The sequence below is a fragment of the Podarcis gaigeae genome, assembly GCF_964106915.1.
Source record: "Podarcis gaigeae genome assembly, chromosome: 7".
Lineage (NCBI taxonomy): Eukaryota > Metazoa > Chordata > Lepidosauria > Squamata > Lacertidae > Podarcis > Podarcis gaigeae.
Window position 1 is genome coordinate 85391058 of NC_139683.1, and position 13238 is coordinate 85404295.

A 13238-nucleotide genomic window follows, 5' to 3' on the forward strand; every position below is an offset into this window, starting at 1 on the left:
CACCGCTCCGTCGCCACGGCAACCGCAGCCACTCTTTCACGCCAGCCGCGCCTTCTGTTGACGTCATCGCCCCACACGCGACTCCCCTGGTCTCGCTTTGCGAAGGAGGCTTCCGCGATGGCGGAAGCGAAGGCCCCGGAGCCGCTGGAAATAGAGAGCAGGTAAAAGCCGAGCCCGAGTCAGAACCGACGCCTGCACCCAGGGGACCCGGGGGCCGCAGGGCTCTGTCCTCATCCACGTCTTCGCAAGCGACGTGGAGGAAGGAATGGAGGGGAGGCTCATCCAGTCTGCTGGGTTGGAAGTGGGGAAGGGGTGCAAACAGCGCAGGGGACACGATTCCCTGAAAGGGATTAAGGCGCAAGCGGGGGGGGGAAGGATCTCAGGAGGGACAAAGGTTAAGCTCCTTCACTCAGGCAGGAAGAACCAGCTGCACAGATTTAGGTAGGATGGGGGACACCTGGCATACGAGCACTAGTACAGTGGTACCTCGGGTTACATACGCTTCAGGTTACATACGCTTCAAGTGACAGACTCCGCTAACCCAGAAATAGTACCTCAGGTTAAGAACTTTGCTTCAGGGTGAGAACAGAAATCGTGCTCTGGCGGCGCGGCAGCAGCAGGAGGCCCCATTAGCTAAAGTGGTGCTTCAGGTTAAGAACAGTTTCAGGTTAAGAACAGACCTCCAGAATGAATTAAGTACTTAACGCGAGGTACCACTGTACATGTGAAAGGTGGACCACAAACTGGGCAGGAGTTCGCAGGGTGATGCGGCAGCAAAAAGAAGAAGAGCTGATGCTATTCTAGGCTGCATCCGCAGAAATATACAGTCATACCTCATGTTACGTTTGCTTCATGTTACTTTTTTCAGGTTGCGTCCCACAGCGACCCGGAAGTACCAGAAAGGGTTACTTCCGGGTTTCGCCGCTCGTGCATGCGCAGTAGCACTAATCACCCTTCACGCATGCGCACAAGTGCCAAATTGCACCGCGCACCTGCGCAGATATGGCGCTTCAGGTTGCGGGCTTTTCACGTTGCAAATGGGCCTACAGAACGGATCCCGTTCGCAACCAGAGGTACAACTGTAGTGCCCACATCAAGGGAAGTTATAGTGCCACTCTATCCTGCCTTGGTTAGACCACACTTGGGAGTCCAGTGTCCAATTCTAGGCACCTCAGTTTAAGAAGTGTGTTGACAAGCTGGAATGTGGGCAGATTAGGGCAACCAAGATGATCAAGGGTCTGAAGAGCAAGCCTTAAGAGGAAAGGTTGAAGGAGCAGGGTATGTTTAGCCTGCAAAAGGGAGACTGAGAGGAGATATGATAGCCACCTTGTTGTTGTTGTTGTTTAGTTGTGTCCGACTCTTCGTGTCCCCAAGGATCAGAGCACGCCAGGCACTCCTGTCTTCCACTGCCTCCCGCAGTTTGGTCAAACTCATGCTGGTAGCATCAAGGACACTGTCCAACCATCTTGTCCTCTGTCGTCCCCTTCTCCTTGTGCCTTCCATCTTTCCCAACATCAGGGTCTTTTCCAGGGAGTCTTCTCTTCTCATGAGGTGGCCAAAGTATTGGAGCCTCAGCTTCATGATCTGTCCTTCCAGTGAGCACTCAGGGCTGATTTCCTTCAGAATGGAGAGGTTGGATCTTCTTGCAGTCCGTGTGACTCTCAAGAGTCTCCTCCAGCACCAGAATTCAAAAGTATCAATTCTTCAACGAGGGGGTCTTGGTGGATCACAAACTGAGCAGGAGTTCAGAGGGTGATGCGGCAGCAAAGAGAAGAGCTGGCGCTGTTCTAGGCTGCATCCACAGAAATATAGTGTCCACATCAAGAGAAGTTACAGTGCCACTCTATCCTGCCTTGGTTAGACCACACTTGGGAGTCCAGTGTCCAATTCTAGGCACCACAGTTTAAGAAGTGTGTTGACAAGCTGGAACGTGGGCAGAGGAGGGCAACCAAGATGATCAAGGGTCTGAAGAGCAAGCCTTAAGAGGAAAGGTTGAAGGAGCTGGGTATGTTTAGCCTGGAAAAGAGGAGATACGAGAGCCACCTACAAATATCTAAATGGCTGTCTCATGGAAGACAGAGCAAGCTTGTTTTCTCCTGCTCTGGAGGGTAGGACTTGAACCAATGGCTCCAGGTTACAAGAAAGGAGATTCCAGTTAAACATCAGGAAGACTTTCTGACAGTAAGAGCTGTCTGACAGTGGAATGGTCTCCCTCAGGAGGTGGTGGACTCTCCTTGCTTGTAGGTTTTTAAGCAGAGGTTGGATGATATATTGTTGAGATTCCTGCATTGCAGTGGGTTGGACTCGATGACTCCTAGGGTCCCTTCCAGCTCTCTGATTCTATGAGGAGTCTCTGGAGATACATCTCCCCAGGCACATTTTAGCACCATCCAGTATCAGCATGTATAACTGGGAGATTTAGGCCACAGATAATAAATTAAGGCACAGTAGTAGACAACATCTCACATTGTCAGATGGCAGATGATGTCCTTTCCAATACCCCACCTGTCTCTTCCTCAGGGGAAACCGAAACAAACCAGACTTTTCTACTATGGTCTCACACCAGGTGAGAGTCACTGTGCCTGACCTACAATGCCATATCCTGACAAACAGTGCAGGACTACCCTACCCCTGTAGCAACCCAAAACAGTCATCCCCACTGCTCACAACAGAGCTTGTTCTTATAGCAAGGCAAGCTCTGGACCACACTCCAGCAGCATTCAGTCAACCAGTAGTCAAATAGCATCCCACACTGCAGTCACCACTCTTACCTGCAGGCAGATATCTCACTGGACAAACAGAATAATGCAGGCAAAAACCATACAGTCTTTCTGGGTAGGAGAATATACCACCTCCTCTCCTAGTCTTTTGTCAGTCGGTCCATAAGGGGCAGTGTGGCAGACACTCTTCTTGTAGCAAGGCAGGCTGTGGACCAGGCCATATTCGCTCAGCCAGCAATTTGACTTGGTTTGATTCTCCAGGGAGCTTTTAGCCTTTTACTGCCTGGTGTAGAGTAAATGGCTTACGTGTTAGTTCTTGATTATTTTTCTTATTGTTATACGTGTTTGTTTTTACATCTTTTTTCTGCTGCTGTTTTCTCAGTGATAGTTCTTTTTTTATTGCAATTTATATTTTTCTTATTAGTTATTTGGGACTTAAGAAAAGAGTAGATATAGAGGCTTTATGTTATGTTAGTTGTGGATTTGTTCCATAATTAGTGGTACTTTACTTGCTATTTCTACTTTTGCCAGGATCATTGAGCTGTGCCATCAGTTTCCCCAAGGTATCACAGACCAGGTGATTCAGAATGACATGCCTCACATGGAGGCTCAGCAACGGGCAGTGGCCATCAACAGGCTGCTCTCAATGGTAAGACCTTCCTTAGTTCTGTTGTTGGTTGTCTCAAAAGACAATAGAGTGCACCTAGTTCTTTGACAGTATTTCAACTGGATTATATATCGGGATAATGCACGTTAAGCGGTTAACGTGCTTAACAACCAGCTATTGTGCATATTCATGAAAACTCATGGAGAATGTGCACATAATCTGCTCATCATGAAGAATTGCGTGTAAGGGGAGAAACACGCTTCTGGGAGACTTTACATACTTATTAGAGAATGTGCATATTGCTCAGAGAATGTATAGAATGCAGCCAGGATATGGACCTTATTCAAAGGCCTATTGGAGAATGTTTGTATCTTGGCTACATTCTCTGGGCAATATGTGCAACGTGCTGCTTTAATTTTTGCTACTGCTGGCAAAAACACCACCAAATTTGTGTTCTGCCCACTGAGCCCTCTGCATGTGAAACAGGGGCCTCTGGTGGCAAACAGGTCCTTGATCATATCCCAACCTTGTCTAGCAAGCAACACCACAGATTTAAGCCTTCTCTTGAAGGCCACTAATCTAGCTCATCTCCTAATCTTCATCCATTTGTCTAGCTTTGCTGCTTAGAACCATTTCACATATAGTGGTACCTCAGGTTACAGACGCTTCAGGTTACAGACGCTTCAGGTTATTGACTCCGCTAACCCAGAAATAGTACCTCGGGTTAAAAACTTTGCTTCAGGATGAGAACAGAAATTGTGCGGCGGCAGCAGCGGGAGGCCCCATTAGCTAAAGTGGTACCTCAGGTTAAGAACAGTTTCAGGTTAAGAACGGACCTCCAGAATGAATTAAGTTCTTAGCCCAAGGTACCACTGTATTGTACAACAGCAAATCAAGGTTTACTATAGAACTTATGCTCAACAGAGAACTGCAGCCAAATTTCCCTGGCAATTATATCTGTGTCCATAAACTTGTGCCATGCATATCCATAAATATGTTCACACATTACAATTTGTAGAGTATGCTTAAAAATGTAGTCCATTTAGGTGTCCTTCAGAGTCACAAAAATGAAATGTATAACGTCTAAGGTGAAAATATTTTTTCCCTATCCATTAAGAAGGAATATTAATTATATAAGGGAATTTGTTGTTGTTGTTTAATCGTTTAGTCATGTCCGACTCTTCGTGACCCCATGGACCAGAGCACGCCAGGCACTTCTGTCTTCCACTGTATAAGGGAATATGCAGTATTAAATTAACACAGTCTAAGTTTAGTACTGAGTGTCTTTCATATTGCATCCTAATGTCAAATCATTATTTTAGAAATCTGTCAAAATATTACAATAATGTGTATTCTCTTAGGGACAGCTGGATCTGTTGAGGAGCAGCACTGGCCTCCTCTACAGGATCAAGGAATCTCAGAATGCTGGGTAAGCTGTGCCCTCAAAGCATCAACACTTTTTCTGCTTCTGTCACTGAGAAATTGATAGACATAATTGTAATTACCATGATACTGTAGCTTGGAAAATCACCTTAGGTGAAGGAACATTTCTAAATAACCAGTAGAAAACTCTCTCATCTGTGGTCAAATTCTAGCTTTTTTTTGACTTCTCAAAATATGTATAGTATTTATTTATTTCATAAAATGTATATGCCTCTTGATTGTCTCGGGGAGGGGAAACCTCAAAGTTGTTTAGTATTTAATTTCACATTGATCAAATCCACTGAGGTTTTCAAAAACCAAACACTATTCACTTCTTATTTTGTCTTTCTGCAGTAAAATGAAGGGATCTGACAATCAGGAGAAGCTGGTGTATCAGATTATAGAGGATGCAGGAAACAAAGGTAATGTGCTTGTCTGTCGCTTTGTATTTTCCACTGAATGGTCTTCTTCACTGTAGCTTTTTAATTCCTGAATGCAGTGGAGTTAGAAAGGTTTTATTTTACTTGGAGAAATTGCATTCAATACAGGAAAAGGGTGTGGGGATAGTATTATGAGAACCTGGATACATGTAGTATGTAAAAATGTGATTCATGCTTGTCAGGGAACTGCCATTGGAGCCAGAGGTGGAGGGAGGGCTCCAGAGGGATGCCGGAGAACGTCCCAGGAGGGAGAGAGACAGCCCATCTGCGGGGGGAGGAAATCAGCGTAGCACTAGTGGAGAAGGGGGGCAGATGGGGGAATCGGCAAGGAGGCTCCATGACTCCTCACCGGAGACCAGTGGGGAGAGCACGTGTCCTCCACTGCCCACACCCTCCCTGCGCAGAAGACTTCCGCGCAGGGAGAGTAGGAGGAGACTAGGCATCAAAGAACTTCTTTGCTGGAAGAAGTTCAAGAAACGCCCACTGACGGATTCTGCCAGCGATTGAGACAGCCATGGATGAGTGGCTGTCCGGACAGAAAGGGTTCACCCAGGTGACTCAGCCAGGTGTAGCGACGACTTATGCACGAGCAACCCCTAGAACCATTACAATGCTCAAGATGAATTAATTTACCTTTTTTTAAACAACCGAAACAGGTATTTGGAGCAGGGATATTAGATATAAAAGCAATCTTCCATTAACTGAGATCAACAAGATCCTGAAGAACTTGGAAAGCAAGAAACTCATTAAAGCTGTGAAGTCTGTAGCGGTGAGTAGCTCATAATTTTGAACTAGCTAAACAGTCTGTACTGCCTGACCATTGTGTGGGAGTAAAGCATTTCTATCGTGTAACAGAAGAAGTAGCTCTTAAGAGTCGTCGTCTAATTGTGGTTTCACCTGTTAAATCATGGGAAGGCAAACTAAGGCCCAGGGGCCGGATCTGGCCCAATCGCCTTCTCAATCCAGCCTGTGGCTGGTCCGGGAATCAGCATGTTTTTACATGAGCAGAATGTGTCCTTTTATTCAAAATGCATCTCTGGGTTATTTGTGGGGCATAGGAATTCGTTCATCCCCCCCCCTTCAAAATATAGTCTGGCCCCCACAAGGTCTGAGGGACAGTGGACCGGCCCCCTGCTGAAAAAGTTTGCTGACCCCCGAGTTAGATGGTGGAAATAATGGGTTTGTCTCTAATGAGCGCCCTTGACTGGGAGCTGCAGCCATTCCTGGCTCCTGGAGGTGGTGGCCATGGCTGGGTGGCCATCTGTCAGAGATGCTTTAGTTGAGATTCCTGCATTGCAGGGGTTGGACTAGATGACCCTAGGGGTCCCTTCCAAATCTAAAAGTTCTGTGATACTGTGCAACAGGTCCTGCTTGCTGGTTTCCCACAGGCCTCTGGTTGGCCCCTGTGAGAACAGGATGGTGGCCTAGATGGGCCACTGCTCTGATCCAGCAGGCTGTTCTTATGCTCTTAAAGAAATGAGCAGCGCTGCTGCTGCCCAAACCTCTGCCACGGACACTGCCGGAGCCACCCATAGCCCCACACCACGGTCATGCCTGTGTCTCATGAGACTCAGGAATCGAGAAGATACCGACTTTAAAAAAGAATGGGGAAAATTTATAATTTACTTAGGAGACCATTGTAAACAAATAAAAATGTTAGCTGGACTGTAAAAATAACTTGTAAAGAAACGAAAAATATGGATAATTTAGAGAAATGAAAACTTTAGAAGTGAAAATTTAGAAATGAAAATTTAGAGAAGATTGTGATATGGGGAAACCCAGCCAAATGGGCAGGCTATAAATAATAAAATTGTTATTGTTATTACTATTATTATTATTATTATTATTATTATTATTATGTCATACCTTGGGTTCCAGATGCTTCGGGTTGTGCACCACGCCGAACCCAGAAGTACCAGAACGGGTTTCTTCTGGGTTTCGGCACATGCGCAGAAGCGTTAAATCGCGCTTTGCGCGTGTGCAGACGCGCCGAATCGCAACCTGCGCGTGTGCAGATGTGGCACTGCGGGTTGCGAACGTGCTTCCCACACGGATCATGTTCGCAACCCGGGCGTCCACTGTACAGTATGTAGTTTTAGAAAAAATATTTTAAGGACCCATGCAGGGGATGGGGGGAGGTCGCGAGATTCAGAGAATCTCATATATGTACCGGTATATGGTAAAAGTTTTTTTTCTTCATTATTTTGAATTTGTTTTTGTAAAAGCCAATGAAAAATATTAAAAAAAACAAAATGAGCACACATGATGCAGGGCAGGTGGAGGTGAATATACAATTGTGCTTAAGCAATTCACTTTGGCAGAGTCAGAGAGATGCATGCACAAAACTGCTTGTGGCATTTTCCAGAATACACAAGTTTTCATAGAATTGTAGAGTTGGAAAGGACCGTAGGTCCAACCCCTGAACCCCCTGCAATGGAGGAACATGCAGCTGTCCCAGACAGGGATGAACTTTCAACACTGGCATTCTCAGTAACATGCTGTAACCAACTCAGCAATCCAGGCTTAATTTTCTCTCTTAATGAAAGAAAACATGTGAACAAAACCTGTACCATTAATTCCCTAGGCTTCCAAGAAGAAAGTGTATATGTTATACAACCTTCAACCAGATCGCTCTGTGACAGGAGGAGCTTGGTATAGCGACCAAGACTTTGAATCTGAATTTGTAGAGGTGCTTAACCAACAGTGTTTTAAGTTCTTACAGACCAAGGTGAGTGAACTATCTGTGTTCTTTGTGCCATGTCATACTGCAATCCCAATAATGTGCCAAAGAGATCTTTGCTTTTCAGTTTTCACTGATAGCATATCTCGGCTGGCCAGCTGTGAAGCAGGAAGGAGCATCTGCTAAGGAACAGTCTGCAGGAATAAACTCATAAAGTCCTTTAACTGTCTCCAGTTTTCCTTATTCCTAAAAAGGCAATTCCAAATACTGTAGAAGAAATATATTGTTATATTATTTGTCACCAATGCTGGTCGCATTTTTGGGAGTGCTGTTGGTGATGAGCCCTGATATTGTTAGTTTGAAGGGTTCCATCACACCAGTGTTACCCAGATACAGAATATAGGATGGGGCTCTGCAAATATCTCAGACACTAAATGCCTTCCATATGGTTGCAAGGAACAAAGCAAACTCAGTGATTTTTTTTTTTTAAACCTGGCGGTTTAAGGGTGTCTCATGTTGGTTCAAGCACCACAAAGCTGGCTGGTTTTAATTAATTAATTTAGTTACATTTGTTTTGAATTTTACTTATTTTTATTATATGTGTATAATTATTTTATGTATATTTGTTTTTTAAATATTTTTGTGGTTTGTGTGTGTTTTTCTACATTTTTGTTATGTACAGTGGTACCTTGGGTTAAGAACTTAATTCGTTCCAGAGGTCCGTTCTTAACCTGAAACGGTTCTAAACCTGAATCGTGTTTTTTCTAATGGGGCCTCCTGCTGCTGCTGCGCTGCTGGCGCACAATTTCCATTCTTATCCTGGGGCAAAGTTCTTAACCTGGAGCAACCACTTCCTGGTTAGTGGAGTTTCTAACCCAAAGTGTCTGTAACCCGAGGTACCAGTGTACAGTGCTTAGAGACCTCTTTGATTAAACTGCATGTAAATCTTCCTAAATTAATAGAGTAATAAACCTAAAACAATGCTTTAACATGCATGCCCCACAATCGGCAATGATGCCGATTTGTGATGCAAGATGTGCTTCCTAACACATTCCATCCACCCGCACGTTCCCTTGGCCTTTCAGGCCCAGGTGCAGCGGGGAGGGTGGCTAGCGCCCTCCAGATTGCCTGCTCGCTTTCCTTCTGAAGGGAATGCAGCTAGCTCCGTAGTCAAACCACTATGCTACACTTCCCCTCCACTGGGGACAGGAGCACTGTGGTGCTAACAGTGCAGTGTTGGCAGGCAGTGTTGCCTAGTGGTTTGACTGTTGGACTGGCTAAAGACATGCCATATCGTTCACAGGGATGCATTGCTATATTTCCCACATACCGTATTTTTTGCTCTATAAGACTCACTTTTTCCCTCCTAAAAAGTAAGGGGAAATGTGTGTGCGTCTTATGGAGCAAATGCAGGCTGCGCAGCTATCAGAGAAGCCAGAACACCAAGAGGGATCGCTGCTTTCGCTGCGCAGTGATCCCTCTTGTTGTTCTGGTTTCTGAGATTCAGCATTTTTTTTTCTTGTTTTCATCCTCCAAAAACTAGGGGCGTCTTATGGTCTGGTGCATCTTATGGAGCGAAAAATACGGGTAATTAACCTCACTGCATCCCAGAATGTGAGATTAAATACTGGAAGAGAACCACCCCTATGTAAGTCAGCCTTTTGGGGAAGGAGGTCCAGAACCTGTGATGCATGTGCTTTACCGCATGTGCTTTGCCACTGAGCCCCATGTGCTTTTCTGGGAGCCATGTCCAATAATCTCTCTAAAATTATGTTAAACTAGGAATGTATCCTCTTTTACTGATACAGACTGGCTCTGCCACACTGTGCTTCTCTCTGTATTTTGTAGGCCGAAGCAGCTCGAGAAAGCAAGCAGAACCCCATGATCCAGAGAAACAGCTCATTTGCATCCTCTCACGAAGTGTGGAAATACATCAGCGAGTTAGGTGTCAGTAAGGTGAAGCAGTCGTTCTATTTCTTTCCTTGCATTTTCTGCACAGTGATCAATACTGCATTGTTGTTGTTGTTTAGTCGTTTAGTCGTGTCCGACTCTTCGTGACCCCCTGGACCAGAGCACGCCAGGCACTCCTGTCTTCCACTGCCTCCCGCAGTTTGGTCAGACTGCATTGTAGCTATGGATAATTGGATTATTTTTTTTTAGCTTCAACTCAACTTCAGCTACATATTTCTCTGATGATCCTATATTTTAGAAATATCCTCCCCAGGGAAATACTTACTTCTTTGTTGGTGTATAGGAGAGCATTAAAAGCTTTTTATCGTTATTACAGTCTGCATTTGAGTAATCTTACTTTATTGGGTTTTCATTCCCCCCCCAAAAAAATTTCATCTCCTATGGTTATTTACTAAAGTTTTTAAAAACAATGCTCAATTAAAAAAAAAAAGAACAAATATTCGGGCATGGGCTTGGAAAGTGATAAAATAAACTTTATGGCTTCACAGTGGGGGGAACTATGGGAACTTTCTTTTTACTGCTTGTTTTTCTTTGTCTGTGAAATCAGAGTGCTGCAGGTAAAGGCATTCAGCTGATTGGCGCTGGCCTTGCAAGCACCGCCATGATCCCTGTGTCTCCACTCCCAGTGGGCTGATCAGTGAGCCCCACTTTTGAAAGGAATAATCAGGAGCTTTCATTGCTCCTGTGGAACTGCATCCTTACCTGCTCCACACCTGATGTCACATATAATGTCAGGTGTAGGGCAGGTGGCCATGGCTTGGTAAAAAGGGCCTTGCAGGTCAAATGGAGACCCGCGCTGGTCCTAATTAGGCCTGCGGGTGGTCTAGGTCCAGCGGAAAATGCTGCTGTTGCACTATCAGCTCCTCATTCCCTCTTCGGCTCCCAAGAAGGTGTAGTTAAGAGGTATATAAATTGTTTTTAACAATAATAGATGAGGTTTTTTCCGTACTGCCTTAAGTTCCTGCTTGATAAACCTTTGATTTTCTTACTGTTATTTCCTAGCACCTCTAAGTTCTGCGGCACTAATTTCAATTTTTGTGCAGTGTTAGTCGCAGTCTAGAAGTAATAATAATAATAATAATAATAATAATAATAATAATAATAATAATTTATTTATTTATACCCCGCCTCCCCCGGCCAGGGCCGGGCTCAGGGCGGCTAACACCAAATATAAATTACAATAAAACATAATAGAAAAAAAGTTAATTAATTAAAATACGGCTTGAAATAAAGCTTAAAACATCGGTAATTAAGATATCGATACATATCTTCTTCGTTTGAAAAAGCTTCTTCTGTTGTTTCATTTTTACAAATCTTTTTTTTAAGGTGGAATTGTCAATGGAAGATATTGAAACCATTCTCAACACATTAATCTATGATGGAAAGGTAGAAATGACCATTGTTGCTGCCAAAGAGGCAGCTGCCGGCAGTGTGGACGGGCACATGAAACTGTACAGAGCCGTCAACCCCATCATCCAGCCTACAGGCTTAGTTCGGACGCCTTGTGGACTCTGTCCGGTGAGTTACGTCTCAGGAATAACATAAGGATATTTAGCTAATCTGACATATTTAAGCTTATTTCTCATTTAGACAGCCATTCAGGCAGGACTGCAGAGAGCATACATAACAAATCCTATAAGCTGTAAAATGTTTAAGCAGGAATAGAACAGGCCAGTGACCCATGTAGTCGAGCATTCGGTTCTCACAGGCCTGTGGGGAAATCACAAGCAGGGTGTGAGCACAAGCACAACACTCTCATCTTGTGACTTCCAGCATTTGCTCTTGTGTTATTAGCTTCTATTTTGATATACAGTGGTGCCCCGCAAGACGAACGCCTCGCAAGACGGAAAACCCGCTAGACGAAAGGGTTTTCCGTTTTGGAAGCGCTTCGCAAAATGAATTTCCCTATGGGCTTGCTTCGCAAGACGAAAATGTCTTGCGAGTTCCTGCGAGTTTTTCCCCCTTCCCCCCCCTTTTCCTAAGCCGCTAAGCCGCTTATCAGCTGATCCGCTAAAAGCCGCTAAACCGCTAATAGCGCTAATCCGCTAAGCTGTCAATGGGCTTGCTTTGCAAGACGAAAAAACCGCTATACGAAGAGCCTCACAGAACGGATTAATTTCGTCTTGCGAGGCACCACTGTAACTATTTGGGGGTGGGGGAACCAACAACAGCTGTGTTTACAAAAAAAATCAGAAACGTAGTAAGGGTAAAAGGGTAAAGGATCCCTGGATGGTTAAGTCCAGTCATAGGCAACTATGGGGTTGTGGCGCTCATCTCGCTTTCTGGGTCATGTGTCCAACAGGACTAAACCGCTTCTGGCGCAACGGGACACTGTGACGAACGCCAGAGCGCACAGAAACGGCGTTTACCTTCCCGCCACAGTGGTACCTTATTAAATCCATATGATCCCCCCCCCCCATGCCCGAAGGATATGATTGAGAAACTAACATGCAGTCCTTGGGGCTGAATGGGGTGTACTGTATGCACATATAACTGAATTGATCTAGCAAATGGCATAAACTATGTATGTTTAATTCTCTTCCTAGGTTTTTGATGACTGCCATGAAGGTGGTGAGATATCTCCATCAAATTGTATTTATATGGTAGAGTGGTTAGAATTTTAGCAGTAAGTGGAGAGAGCTTATTGCAACTTAGGTTGATCAACCTTCTAATTATGGACGCTGCTTTTCTTGAAGAAGAATGCAAAAAATCCTTGACAGTGTCTTTGCTGTGGCAAAGACTCTGATCTGTCTTCGGGCACTGACTGGACACATGGAAAGAAAGGGGCCAAGACTCCGAAATTGCTTCCTGTATAAACTGTATGCAGGCACAGAGTTCTGCATATTTTTTAGAGATGCAAGTTATATTTTGACCTTTTGGGAGATTTGTTGATACCTGTGCTAAATAAAATAAATAATTTAAATTGCCATTGAGTCCCACAGTGTGCCTTTTGGATCATAATGTGGTAGAGAGCAGCTGAACAAGAAGCAGCCCTGTTTTGTGGTCCTGGGTGGGCACAACCCACCCATATGTTCTCTTGTTGAAGACTTATCCATGTAACTGGGAGGTGCATAGGAACACAAGCGGGCTGAAGCGGAGATATTCTTGTAAGTTCTACATCTTTTGTTCTGGCAAATCTTTTCCAGGTGCTTGTCTTAAATTGCAAAATCCAATCCAGCAAAAACAATGGATTGTAAGTTGAGTGTGAGTGATGTCCAAGTGGATTCTACTGGTTGGAAGGCAGGAAATTAGATCAGCAATTTTCTTTGCTTGTAGCTTCTCTCTGTTGACGGACTTTGAGCTCCATTTCCTGTCCTGCTTGGAGCATTGCCCACTTCTCTGTGTTATGTTCTCTTACTTTTAGCTCTGCTGCTGCCTTTTCCTTCCCAACCCCCCAA

General features: G+C 44.7%; 1 protein-coding gene across 4 annotated transcripts; it reads left to right on the forward strand.

The window, feature by feature from the left end:
* The first annotated feature begins 55 nt into the window (after positions 1-55).
* POLR3F (RNA polymerase III subunit F) lies at positions 56-12769 on the forward strand. 4 transcript variants are annotated; one of them, XM_083748478.1, is made up of 9 exons: positions 56-161; positions 3252-3369; positions 4689-4756; positions 5104-5171; positions 5846-5958; positions 7774-7917; positions 9718-9825; positions 11167-11358; positions 12387-12769. In XM_083748478.1, exons 1-9 carry the CDS (start codon positions 118-120, stop codon positions 12462-12464), a joined length of 933 nt encoding a protein of 310 aa, XP_083604604.1. In that variant the 5' UTR covers positions 56-117; the 3' UTR covers positions 12465-12769. The 4 variants fall into 4 exon arrangements, with proteins under 4 accessions (XP_083604604.1, XP_083604601.1, XP_083604603.1 ...); XM_083748475.1 differs by having other exon boundaries at positions 100-441; XM_083748477.1 differs by lacking the exon at positions 56-161 and adding an exon at positions 2530-2566.
* The last annotated feature ends 469 nt before the right edge of the window (positions 12770-13238 follow it).